Raw genomic sequence first — 13637 nt, 5'->3', positions numbered from 1 at the left:
CAAATTACTATTTCTATTAAAACTGTATGCCTACCATGTAAATAAATACCTTACTGTTGAAATACATTAGCCTGTGATATATCTCTACCCTGAAAACACTGTAAACAGTCTTTAGGATCCAGAAAGGAGAATGATAGATTAAACTTCAAGTCTCAACTTTTAGTTTTAGAGATATGTAAGTAGAGAAATTTTTTAAGTTAAATGTAATAGGGGAGGAACTAAAAATTTGTTTAATTTAAAAACTTCTGGGTCTTGAAAATTTAATGGTCAGGGGAATAGAGTGGGGAGCAGATTGAGGAATAGACTTGTGAAATGTCCCTGAATCAGGAAGAGGAAGAAGAGCCAAAATAGAAGGAGCTAGATACATACATTGTTAAAGAGGTCAGTCAAATGAAAGGATTTTCTACATAAAAGTTGAAAACATGAACAGTGTCCAACTTCCCTTGAGTGTTAGTACTAAGATCTAGTAGGGTGAGAATTAAGGAAAGACCTTGTATTTGGCAAGTAGGATTTCTATGGTAACTTTACAAAAAGTACGCAATTAATACTGCTTTGGTTGGCTCTTGAAAATGTTTCTTCTTTTCAGAGGGAAGAAAACTAAAGTAGTTCAGGGATATTATATGCATGTGTGAAGTTAGATTAGTAAACACCTCAGATAATTTTGTAGTGTTGAGATTCCCTACCCCCACCTTCCTTGTTTTATAGCTTATTCCATTCATATGATTAAGGGTATTTTAGGTGATTTGTATACTGTTTCATAGTTTACTTTTAAATGGATGGGAAATGATGGTATAGAAAAATCAGCTATTCTCTACTTTATCCCAAATGTATCAAGATTTAAGTTCAATTTAACCTAACTTAATGGTCCTGGAAAATTTGAAGGCATTATAAAGCTACACATAGAGGTTTGTCCTCTGATTTTATCACGTAACATCCTTTGTCTGTAGTTCTCTCTTCTCATGAGCAGAACCATTTAGATAAAGAAAATAATGATTGATAAATGGCAAACTCATAATCATATAAACCAAATATTTGATTGGGTTCTTAGTATCAAATTAAATGAAGTAAAAATGAATCATTTGAAATAATTATGAAAAATGGTTTTCCCTTTCAGTAGATTTTTTGCACGTGTGTTTAGAATCCGTTGGTAAGCCAGGGAAAACTCAAAAGTTTGTTCACATGTGGAAAGAGGGGCGCATGGAAGATAATGTGGATGTATAGGGTATGTGTGGCACACGAGTGGGGGGTTGAGGGGCAAGGGAAAAGAAAAGCCCCTTGAAATTTATGTGGGAAGAAAGTTAAATTATTTTGTGAAGATATATTTTGTACTTGGTGTATTCACCATATTGGGAAGTGAATTACACACAGTTATGTCACAAATAGGATTCTGATGTTTTAATAAGAAGAAAGAACACCCATATCTTAATTTGCATTTATAGAGAGAGTGGTTTACAGGTATCGCATAACACTGTTGGATGTAAAATCATTTAACCTTTAGAAATGTTTAATCACACTTTACATAATAAAGAAATTATTAAAGATATGAAGACATGTTTAGCAGTGTTCATTATGGTGTTACTTATAATTGAAAATAGTTTAAATGTCCAATAGAGAAATTTTAATTTTTAAGTTACACTTAAATTGTAGTGTTGCCAAATCATGAAATATTATGGCATCATTAAATGTAATCTTTTTTGGTATTTGGTGAGTTAGGAAAAAGTTAATAAAAAGCAGACAGCAAGGATTACTAGTGATACTTTTTCTTCATATTTTTCTCTGCTTTCCAAATTTTCTACAATGAGCATGTACTAAATTCATAATAAATGAGACTTTTTCATTTATAGAAATGTGAATTTTATCTCATGGTTTATTAGAATTAAAATTTTAAATTAGAATAACTTAAAGAGCAGGAAGAAACTAGTTTCTAGTATTGATAAGTGATTTTTAAATGTCACTGAAGAATTTGCTTATTGTGTGTGTTCTTTCGTTGAGGTCATTTGAGTAAGAAGAGAGTAACAGAATCACTTTTTATATTATATCTAATCTACATTTTTATGGTAATATTTGCTGGTGGAACCATCATATAAAGAGCAAAGTATTATAGACATATACCACATACTTTAGTTCTGTACAAATTGTTCTAGGATTGTAGAGTTTGTGAGTGAAGAAAAGACAATCCTGCTATTGAATGAATTAAAAAGAAAACCAGAGGGGTCCCTGGCTGTGTCAGTCCGTAGAACATGTGACTCTTGATCTTGGGGTCATGAGTTAAAGCCCCATATTGGGCATAGAGCTTATTTTAAAAACTTTCTTAATTTAAAAAAAATATTTTTTTAAGTAAAACCAATAAATTTTAGGCATCATGTTTATACTTGCCATACATAAACAAAACATATCTAATGCTACACAACAACAGACGTAAAAATTGCATGTAAAAATTCTACAAGCACATAAAAAGCTTGGAAGCACTAGAATTTAGTTTGCCTAATTTGACCTTTTCTTTCTTTCCTTTTTTTTTTTTTTTTTTGAGGAGCAAATCAGTTCAGTAGAGGATTAAATGTTTAATACTTAGTTTTGTGCTCGCCATTAGGATGCATAGATGATCAAAAGATGGCCCTTTTCTAGGGCCATCAATGTAATTGATATCCGTTAATACATTGTAATCATAGCATATGAACAAAATGGAAATGAGAAGGAGTTTGTGAAGATCAGTTTTGACTTTTAAGTTTCAGGAAGGTCTTGCTAGGCTTTCCAACTGACTGTCCTTCTGAAAGTTTTGGAGATAAATCATGATCTTGAGAGGAGAAAATAGTATAGAAATGGACTTACAGAGGGTTTGTGATGATGTAACCATAAATGAGAAGTGCCATAACAGGGTAAAGAGTATGCACTACAGGGGCACCTGGGTGGTTCAATTGATTGAGTGTCCCACTCTTGATCTCCATTCAGGTCAAGATCTCTCGGTTTATGGGATTGAGTCCCACATCAGGCTCTGTGCTGATAACGGGAGCCTGCTTGGGATTCTCTCTGCTCCTTCCCCACTTTTGCTCTCCCTCTCTCTAAAAATAAATAAATTTAAAAAAGAAAAAAAACTCTTTAAAAAGAGCATGTACTGCAGAACCAAATTAACAGGATTCAGTTTCCTGGTCTAGTCACTTACTAGTGGTCACTTTACCACTAGTCACTTACTAGCAGTTTTGGGCAGATTACTTAATTTCTTTATGCCTTAATTAATGTCCTCATGAGTCAAATGGAGATAATAATTCCCACCTTGTAGAATTTAAGGATAATGAAAAGTGCTTATAAAAGGGCTAACACAAAGTGTTATTTAAGTGTTGGCCTCTGTTGTTAATGTTAAAATTATGAAGGAATAGCCAGGTAAGAAGAAAAAGTTCTGGGGGCGCCTGGGTGGTTTAGACACTTAAGCGTCTAACTCTTGATTTAGGCTCAGGTCGTGATCTCACAGTTCGTGAGCTTGAGACCCATGTCAGGCTCTGCACTGACATTGCGGGGCCTGCTTAGGATTCGTTCTTTTTCTCTGCCCCTCCCCTGCTTGTGCTCTTCTCAAAATAAATAAATTTTTTAAAAAAGAAGAAAGAATGCCAGAGGCCAAGAGATGATTATAAAGACTGAGGATGACTAAAGATTGTTTTTTGTTTTAAATGTAGATAAACTTTCACCACAGCTATTTTGATTATGAAAAATATAGCAGAGAAATGACACTGGTGTGTTACATAGAGCATCACAGAGCAGCTAAAACACAATAATAGAGTGGTGTGTTTATTTTTATATACAATTTAAAATTTTAAGATAATGTATATAATTGAGAAAGTCAAATATTACTACAAAGCTTAAAAGCAAAATCAGCAGTTCTTTTCTCTACCTTTTCCTTAATTGGCTTAGTCCTTAAATTCTTATCTTGAGACAACTACTTAGAGTAGTTGTTTCTTTCAGTTGTTTCTTTTGGTTTTTACCACGAATGTACTTTCTAAACCACCAATTCCAACATGTGTGGGAGGTTTGCCACACCACCAAACTGTTCCCTGACACCAGCTAAGTGTCCTAACATTCAACTCAATTGTGATATCGTCTATCCTTAGGTACCATCAGATGCCACAGGTTAAGGGTTCAGTCCCATAAGACTGGCCTCTGCTTTTATGCCAGTCACAAGTCTGGGTTGTCACCTGTACTTCTGACCATATGACTGTAAATCCGAGGTTCCCATGACCTCTTCCTTGGTTTGATTAATTTGATAGAGTACAAGATTACAGGTTTATTATAAAAGGGTGTATGTAATTCAGGAACATGCAGATGGAAGAGATGTATTGGGCCAGGTATGGGGAAAGAGCATTGAGCTTCCCTTCTCTTGCACTCCACTTTCCCCAAATCTCCACTTTCTCAACCTGAAGCTCTTGGAACCCTGTCCTTTGGAGGTTTTATGGAGGCTTCATTACATAGTCATGGTTGATCAAACCATTGGCCGTTGGTGATTGAATTCAATCTTGAGCCCCTCTCCCATCCCTGGAGGTCAGGGGGGTGGGGCTGAAATTCCAACCTTCCGATCATGTGGTTGGTTCCCTCTGGCAACCAGCCTTCATCTTAGGTGAGGTGCAAAAGTCACCTCAGTAATACAATAAAAGAACCTTAATCATTCTCCTCACTTAGGAAGTTCCAAGGGTTTTGGGAGCTCTCTGCCAGAACAGTGGATGAAGACCAAATGTATGTTTCTTATTATAAATCATAGTAGCACAAAATGAAATTCCTGTTTCTTAAAAAAAAAAAAAATTCTGAGGGTGTATTTTTGAGAGAGGGAGACAGAACGTGAGTAGGGGAGGGTCAGAGAGAGAGGGAGACACAGAATCCGAAGAGCCTCCAGGCTCTGAGCTGTCAGCACAGAGCCTGATGCGGGGCTCGAACTCACGAACTATGAGATTATGACCTGAGCCCGAAGTCAGTTGCTTAACCAACTGAGTCACCCAGGCGCCCCGAAACTCCTATTTCTTGATTTTTGTTTTCCAATTTTAGATGCTGTTAACCATCTTATTATTTCTACCCTTTTGAGATTTAGCTGCCATCCATCAAATTTCTACTTACACACAAATACACTTTTCTGTCTCTGCTCCTAAGTGCATTCTGTGTGTGTGTGTGTGTGTGTGTGTGTGTGTGCGCGCGCGCACGCATGTAAGCAGGTTCCATGAGTGTGGAACCCTACATAGAGCTCAATCTCATGACTCTGGGATTGTGCCCTGAGCCAAAATCAGGAGTCAGACGCTCAACTGACTGAGCCATCCAAGCACCCCTAAGTGCATTCTTTTGAAAAATAAAGTCTCATGTCTGTTTAAATAGGGAAAACTACCAATTTTATTTTTTGAAATATCTAGTATTCTTTGTTTTGGTAGTGTCCCTTGAAAAACACCATGAAGGGATTTAATTTTATGAGCTTGAGATCAGAAACAGCTCCCATTTGTTCACATGAAGTTTAAGAGATAAAATATTTATGACATTGACTCCTCACTGTCTATACAAATACCTTATTAATATATCCCATTCTTAGGCCTTGGGAAGCCTCCTGGAAAGAAGAGTTAGGAGTATTGTGAAATAACAGACTATAGGGCAATAGCATATACTTAGGTGGAGGCATGGGGTAATCAGAATAGAAGAGAAGTAACATATTTGGTCTTGCACGTAACTTGTACTGCCTTAGAGGGCAATTTTCCCAAGAAATTAAGGTTTGCTGCATTTTACAATAAATAAAAACTCAGGAAGGAAAAAATTACAACTAAATAGAATACAATTAGTTTTTTCTCAAATGACTTCTCTAAGTCAGCTAAGAATTCAAAAAGCAACATAAGAATTATGTTTCTTACTACAGAAATGTATTTTGTTTAATTGCCAGTAACATTTTACAGGCTAGAAATGCTAAATATCAAAGAGGTGTCTGCCATTTCTGCTAATACATAGTTATAGGTAATAAAACATCTTTAAAACCTATTAATTAGCAACTTTTTAAAATTATAAAATAACTCTTAGAAGGGCTTCAGAATGTAAATAAACTAAAATCATTTTGATAGTTTAGATCTCAGATATTGAAAGTAATAAAGGGTTATACAGTTTTGTATTTGTGGCAGATAAATTCTTACCACAATAAAAGATTACGTTCATAGCCTATAGATGAATTAGATTTTTATAAGGATTGAGTATGTCCATATACCATTAAAACGTGATTTTCCCATGCTGCATAGAATGTTTACAATTTGTTACTGATATCTTAATTTGACTTTATTGATTTGCCTTTCTTTTTTGTATCTTCAAGGGAACATGAGCCAAGAGCAGACAGACAAACAGGGACTATCATAATTGCCCCTCCCCCAATTTTTGTACCAAGTTTTCATTAAAAATTGCACTAAAATTTGCAATATTAGTTCCACAAAGTGAGTTTTCCAGATGTCTATCTTACAATAGGTAATTGAAACTAATTATCGGAGGAAGTGGATAGGGAAATTTTCTTTAAACTGGTTTATAATAAAACTTTCTCAGTGATTACTTTAGGGGAAAATTTACTTCAGGGGCACACCCGAAGATGCTGTTGCTTCTGCTGCCATCAGTATTGTTAATATAACTCATTATTTAGTTTGCACGGGATTAGTCTTCTACTATCTTCTTACTTTAAGACCCAGGATATTTAGAACAAGTCTTACCTATGATGTAGCAGTAATCATTAGCTTAACCGAAAAAACTTTTTCAGTGAATAGAAACAAGGAATATTCGTGTTCTGCAAACTAAACAGAAGCAATAAATCATTTGGTATTCTTATCTAGAAGAACAGATCTGAGATTTCCTTTAAGGGTCTGTTTTACTGAGAATTTTATATTCCGAAGTCCAAAGGTTTGCTTTTGTGTAGTATAAATTAACAGAGTCTTAGTGGTATTAGGTAAATGAATTAAGAAGCCACTTAACCACAATAGTTGACATTAAGAAAAAGATAGATTAAGAAGAATTTAAAAAAGTGTTTTTAGGTTTTTAGTGATAACATGACTTGTGATTCTGCATGGTTTAAAATATTTACTTTGTTTTGTTTATGAGTGAATTGAGGTTGCTGATATTTGTCTATTACTGTTTCTTGGCATATTAAGTTTAGTAACTAAACTTAGCTCTAAAGGTGTTAATTAGGATCATTAATACTTTTATGTTATGTAAAAATTATACATATTTCTTGAGTTCTTCATATAGTCTTTAAACACACACAACTTAGTTTATATTTTAATACATTTCTGTAACTCATCAACCATTGCCAGAAAATAAGTGTGTAATTCTTTCACATGATACAAATAAAACCAACACCTGGATGTTTATTTACTTTCTGCTGTATTCTTGATTTCATCTTATGTATCAGTATGAAATATATATGCTGTTTTTAAAAGTTATCATTAAGTGTCTCTCAAGTGTTTTGAACAAGTCATTGCTGCTTTTTACAAATCGAACTTGTAAAACATCTGTTTCAAAGATTCATTCTCTCCAAAATGAATGATGAGCAGCATTTTTGGAAAAGAAAAATTATTTTTTTTTACTGTATTTGTTAAAAATTATATTTCTCTGCTGGTAAAGAAGAATTAATGTTTTTTATGTTTTGTTTCATTTTTAAGCTTTGATTTGTGTTTCTTATCATTCTTCATCCTGCTTATTTACCCAGGATTCACAGTAATCAAGTAGTAAAGTATCTTTATAAATCAAAAGCTTCAACAGTCTTACGGTTCTTTAATCATATTTGTTAATAATGAAGCAAGATTGGTTGGATTATAAAATACTTCCCCACTGTGTTTCTTTTGGTTAATATTGCTTTGGTTTAGAGAGAATTGGGAAGGCAAAGGAATATTTTGTTAGCCCTTTCCATTAAATATCAACCAGGAGATGAAGCAGCTCAGAAATGCTAAGGTGGTATGGGGCGCCTGGGTGGCTCAGTTGGTTAGGCGTCCCGACTTTGGCTCAGGTCATGATCTCACGGTTCCTGAGTTCAGGCCCTGAGTCAGGCTCTGTGCTGACAGCTCAGAGCCTGGAGCCTGTTTGAGATTCTGTGTCTCTCTCTCTCTGCCCCCACCCCCCTTCCCACGGGTGCTGTCTGTCTCTCTCTTAAAGATGAATGAACATTAAAAAAATGCTCAGGTGATTTAATAGTGGATCAAAGTTAATGGAAATACAATATTCACAAAATATTTTCCAACTTTAAATAAAAGGAAGTACAGTAGTATTTTATAAGTGTAAAGAGTACCATCAACATAAGTCTTTGCTTTGTCAGGGAGGAGGTCCTTAAAGGTTAGTTGGGGAACAACAGGAACTTGTTGAAAACTTACAATTTTAATGGAGCTTGAATCAGAAGTTTCAGTGCCTTTTAATTAATTGTATATAACAACTTATTCGTGCATGTTAAGTCAAGGATGGTAGTTTTCTGTATGCATCTGGCCCTACCCCATACCCTTGGATAAAAAAATAAATATTTTAACAGTGAAAGATAGTTAAGCTCTGTTTAGAAGATTACTATTTGAGTCAAGTCAAAGGGTTTTTCTTTGGTGGCAAATAAACAATAATAGAGAATGGCCATTTTTTCTGGAATTCTTTGAGCACATTGGGAGTATCATGCAGTAGTGAATGCCAGTAACTGTGCTTCCACAGGATGGCAGTGTGGTCACATTTTCATGATGTAATAAATGATTTACAACACTATTGGTATCGTGCATTTTCTTAGAGTTCATTACTCTGATGGAAAGCTTTGTTCTTCTGGTTAAAAGGGTAAGAAAAGTAGGCTAACATGGATGGATTGAAAGTTGTGATAGTCGTAGGTAGTAATTTGGTCAAGTTTCCTAGAGAGTTCATAGGAACAATTAGTGGGGAATGGTTGCTATCTATGGGTTTGTGTTGTTGAGGTCTTCTTAGAACATTAGAGAATGGTACAGATGTTGTCCACTGTCTCTTCAGTGCTCATGTCAAGAAGAGATCTCTCACTCGAAGTTTTTATAGAGCTAGGGTTTTGTTTTGTTTTTTTAACCTTTGTGACATGTATTTGTTTCATTGTATTATGGTTATTTGTGTACATCTCTGCTTTTCCCAAGTAGATGTCTAACGCTTAGAGGGTAGGATTGATCTTAATAGGGTTTTTGTATCCTTAGAATGCCTGGACCATAATTACATAAAGTTAATATTTGAATGAATTAATTAGGTAATTTTTAAACACACTGTTAGATGCTGTTGTACAAAGCGTGGAGTTCACTTTGTAGTGAAGTTAAGAATTGAGCGTTATTTCACTATTTCTTTCTACTCAAGTATGTCTAATTCTTATTTTCTGTGTTTTAAAACATGGGTTTTGTAAATGGGATTTAAACTGAGTTACAGAGATGTGTATCTAATTTTACGGATTCAAGGAGGAGGACAGTATTAAGTAAGATGAGTTTGTGATATTTTATATTACCTGGCAAGCAGTCCTGACTTTAATTTAATGGAAGTACTGTCTATGTAGTAAAAAGTGCTATGAGAAGGAACATCTGTTCCCCTATGTAAACATCTCAAGATCAGTGATCCAAAAAATAGGAAATATAGGGAAACATGAATCCAGTTCTCTTAAAAGAAAATGGTGATCTTTGGATTATTGCGTATATCACATTTATCAGCTTTGTATCACTGGTGCAAATCTGATATGTATAGGAGTATTCAAAGGTAAAATATTGTTGAACTTATTTCTATTAATTTAGTTTAATTTGACATTAACCTCTGTTTACAAAATAATACAAATTCACATCCCACCTGGTGTTTTATGTTATCTGAGATTGAGGTTCTTTTTCTTGAATTCCTCTCCATCACTCATTACTAGTGCATCTGCTTCTGTATAGAGTTTTTTTCTTTACTAATGGTAGTGTCTCTATGAAGTTGCATAAAAACACTGAATTGAGAATATTAGAAGGTTTATTCTTCTTTTTGAATAAGTCTGGAAATGAACTTGAGCAAATCCCTGGGAGGAAACTTCAGTAGCTCCCAAGCAAGTGATTGCTAAAGTTTTTATATCGCCAAGCATAGTATAGTCCCATTTGAAGAGAGAGAATATGCATATGAATGTGCTTATGTGTGCTCACCATATCTTTTAGTGATTAATTCTGGAAAAGTAATTATTAAATGACTTAGGGAAGTAAATCGGGCTAGAGACTTTTACTTTTTACTTTTTGTTTGTTGTTACTTTTACATTTAGAACAAACTAGTAATCCATAGAGACAGATGAAGATTCGTATTTACCTTCTAGAATGGAGGGAATAGGGAGCAGCTACTTCCTGAATATGGAGTTTTCTTTTGGGGTGATGAAACTGTTTTGGGGCTAGAGTGGTGGTAGTTGCTTAACATTGTGAATGTACTACATGCCTCTAAATTGTTACTTTTAAATGATTATATATAAATTTCACTTCAGGTTTTTTTTTTAAAGGCTTTACTTTTTTGTTCAGCATGTGCCATTTATCATACTTAATCCAAATTCTGTGACAGTGTTATAACATTCAGTGTTCATTAGTATTTATAAGAAAGAGAAAACTTAGCCTAAGAGGTGATGGTGCTGTTTGGACATAAGTAGACTTAACTGTAATTAAAATACAAGGTTTTCCCATGCCTGGCCTTTCTAGATGTGCCTCTCTCTGTTCAGTTACTGTCTAGGGTTTGATTTTGCAGCTCTAGGTGCCTAATAAAAGGCCTGTCTAATAAAAGAATCTTAGGTTATTGTTGGGGGGGAGCGGTTAATCTACAAATCTTTTTGGCCAAACCCCTCATTCTGTAGTGAGGAAACTGAATTTTTTATTAGGTAGTTCAAAATCAAGATCACTCATTCCCATTTTTTTTCTGATTCTGCCTTTATGACTCTATGCCAGGTGATCTACACAAGACTGATAGAAATATACTGATAACTAGAAATCTCATCAAACAAACTGAGCCACAGTTTAAGTCCCATAATATAGAAATTCTGATTTACTTAGCTTTTATTGCATTTGTGTTCAAGTACCTCACTGAGGATAATTCCATTCCAACATTAATATGTCTGGAAGGTATATTATTAGGTGGATTACTTCTGTAGTCTCATCTAGACAACCAGTTCTCCATTAGCTTGAGGATATTGGGAACTTTATTCACATACACTGGTCCTTCCTATTAAATTTACTTGAGCTTCTTATCCTTTTCCTAACACTGTAGTTATCTCTAATGCAGCAACTTAACGTTTGAACCATTAGCCCATGATTTACCTTCTACGGATGGGTTTCCTTTGAAAGCAAATAAACTCAACTAAATGTGGGGGAAGAGAAATGTATGCTGCTGAATGCTATGCTACATACAGTGTAGAATATGGATATATATACTTCTAACAGTTCCCTTCCTAAATACACCCCAGTCTTTTCCTAATAGAATACTTTATTTGCCAACAACTATTGACTATGCTTCATAAAATGTTGTGAATAAGCTTTATAAACGGAAGTTTTCATATTAACTTATTTCAGATGGGTTTATCTTCATTTCTAAATAATTTTCAATTACAGTGATTCTAAATTCTAACTTTCTCTGTAATGAACTTAATTTAATAATGACCTGTGAACATCTAAATGCAAAACAAGTCTGTTACACAAATTCTAACCCCTCCCCCATTTCCCTATACATTTATGTTGATATGTAAGCCAAGAATACTATAATGTACTCAGTGCCAAAAGCAAATAATTTTCCTTTATTAGACCCTAAAAAATTCATTAACTAGTCTATTTTATGGCTTAACTTCTGTATACTTAGTCCTTTTCTTTTATGACAGAAAACTTTGTGGACAGGGTTTTTTGTTGTTTTTGGTTTCTTAGATGTACTGTTAGAATGTTAGACTATAAAAAGGATGTGGAATACTTGAGAGCTTTTGAGACAATAGCAGCTATTCATGTATGATGAGGATAAGTATTCTTTATCTTTAGGTCATGCTTCAGAGTAATGCCAGTAGGAATAGTGTTTACTTATTTATGTATTACTTAGCTTCTGGGTCATGTCAGTTATTAATGATATATTGAAAACTTGATTCCATTTTAAAATGGAAAAGGAAAGCAGCACCAGTCTCCTAAACTGTTCTAAATGATATTTTGCAAAATTAAGTACTTAACATTTTTTTAAAGATTGGCAGAAGGAATTCTCATGATTTATGGGATTAACCATCAAATATCCATCGAATAGAGCAGTCATTTCAAGATTCTGTTCTTAAAATAAGGTTAAAGTTTGTTAAAAATGTATGAGTTATGTTTGAAGTACTTAATGGTAGTAGTAAATTATCCTTATTTCCTATTTTGTCTTTATAGCATATAGCACTTTCTACATTGTGGGTTTAATATTATCCATGCAGATACCCTTTGTGGGATTCCAGCCAATCAGGACAAGTGAACACATGGCCGCTGCTGGTATGCAAAAATATTTATTTTCCCTTTTCTGAATACATGAATGCATGACTGACCAGTTTTCAAGGGAATGAAGTTTTTTTGGTGTTTGTTGTTTTTAATTTTCATCATACTGGTTCTGAAACATTGCCACTATAAAATGTGAATGTCTGTTCTTGAGACTTTTCTGATACTATGTTCCCAAATGTGCCTATTTTCCTAACTACTGTTGTTTTGAAAAGGGAGACTATCCCTTTTTGCATAATCCATGTTATTTGCAGACACTAAATAACATATGTTTTGTTTAAACAGATATTAAGTAGCATATCTGTACACTGAGTTTACTGTACCACTGGGTTTGCATTTTAGCACATTTAGAAAGAACATGGTATAAATGTTTATGTCCCTTACATCTCCCTAGAATATTTTATCCACTAACTGAAATTAATGGCTTTAATACAATATTCCTCCATATAAAAGACTACTTTGCCATTATTAATCTAGGTTACAATTAACAAGATAATGGGAGATCTTTGAATAAAACTTCAGCAGATTCTCAACACAAGGTCCATGACACCCATAGGAAGTCTGTGGGTAGTTATTTTATTTGCAACATTTTGTAAGTATCAGAATGTTTAACTCTCTGAGGGGATGTTCCATAGCTTTTATCAGATTCTAAGTTAGAATCTTGAAACCCATCCCCTCCAAATAGGTTAAGAACCCACACCTTACTGTTACATAGCACTTTATGAATACTTTTACTTACATTTCTAATTTTTAAAATATATTTATTTATTTTTGAGAGGGAGCGAGTGGGGTAAGGGGCAGAGAGTTAGAATCCCAAGCAGGATCCGCTCTGTCAGCACAGAGCCTGTCGCTGGGCTTGAACCTGTGAACCATGAGATCATGACCTGAGCCAGAATCAAGAGTTGGACGATTAGCCAGCTGAGCCACCTAGGCACCCTACTTACGTTTCTAATTTGATATTATGATATTATGATATTACCAACTAGTTTGATAGAGAAATGCATATCCAGTTTTGAGTATATATCATTTATAGCAGTTATCTCACTTTTTATGTATTTGGGTTATTATTTCCTAAAATCTGAGTCTTTGATTATACCTTACCTAACCATTCTAAAATGGTTAAAATTGTGAAAAATAACTTTGATTACTAAATTTTTTAGAAGAAAAGTCAATATGCCATGTTGGATTTTT

General features: G+C 34.2%; 1 protein-coding gene across 1 annotated transcript in view; it reads left to right on the top strand.

Moving 5' to 3' along the window:
- Positions 1 to 13637, top strand: part of STT3B (STT3 oligosaccharyltransferase complex catalytic subunit B) — a 106468-nt gene that overhangs the window by 75040 nt on the left and 17791 nt on the right. Inside the window, exon 6 of the mRNA XM_047098692.1 lies at positions 12345 to 12443. Within this exon, the coding sequence (XP_046954648.1) occupies positions 12345 to 12443 (99 nt within the window). The remainder of the gene's footprint in view (positions 1 to 12344; positions 12444 to 13637) is intronic.

This window comes from Lynx rufus, unplaced genomic scaffold (assembly GCF_022079265.1).
Source record: "Lynx rufus isolate CCGP_SWC_20201006 ecotype Redwood Valley unplaced genomic scaffold, mLynRuf1.p SCAF_5, whole genome shotgun sequence".
Lineage (NCBI taxonomy): Eukaryota > Metazoa > Chordata > Mammalia > Carnivora > Felidae > Lynx > Lynx rufus.
The sequence above is the reverse complement of the archived record's forward strand: the minus strand, read 5'-3'. Positions and strand labels throughout refer to the sequence as shown.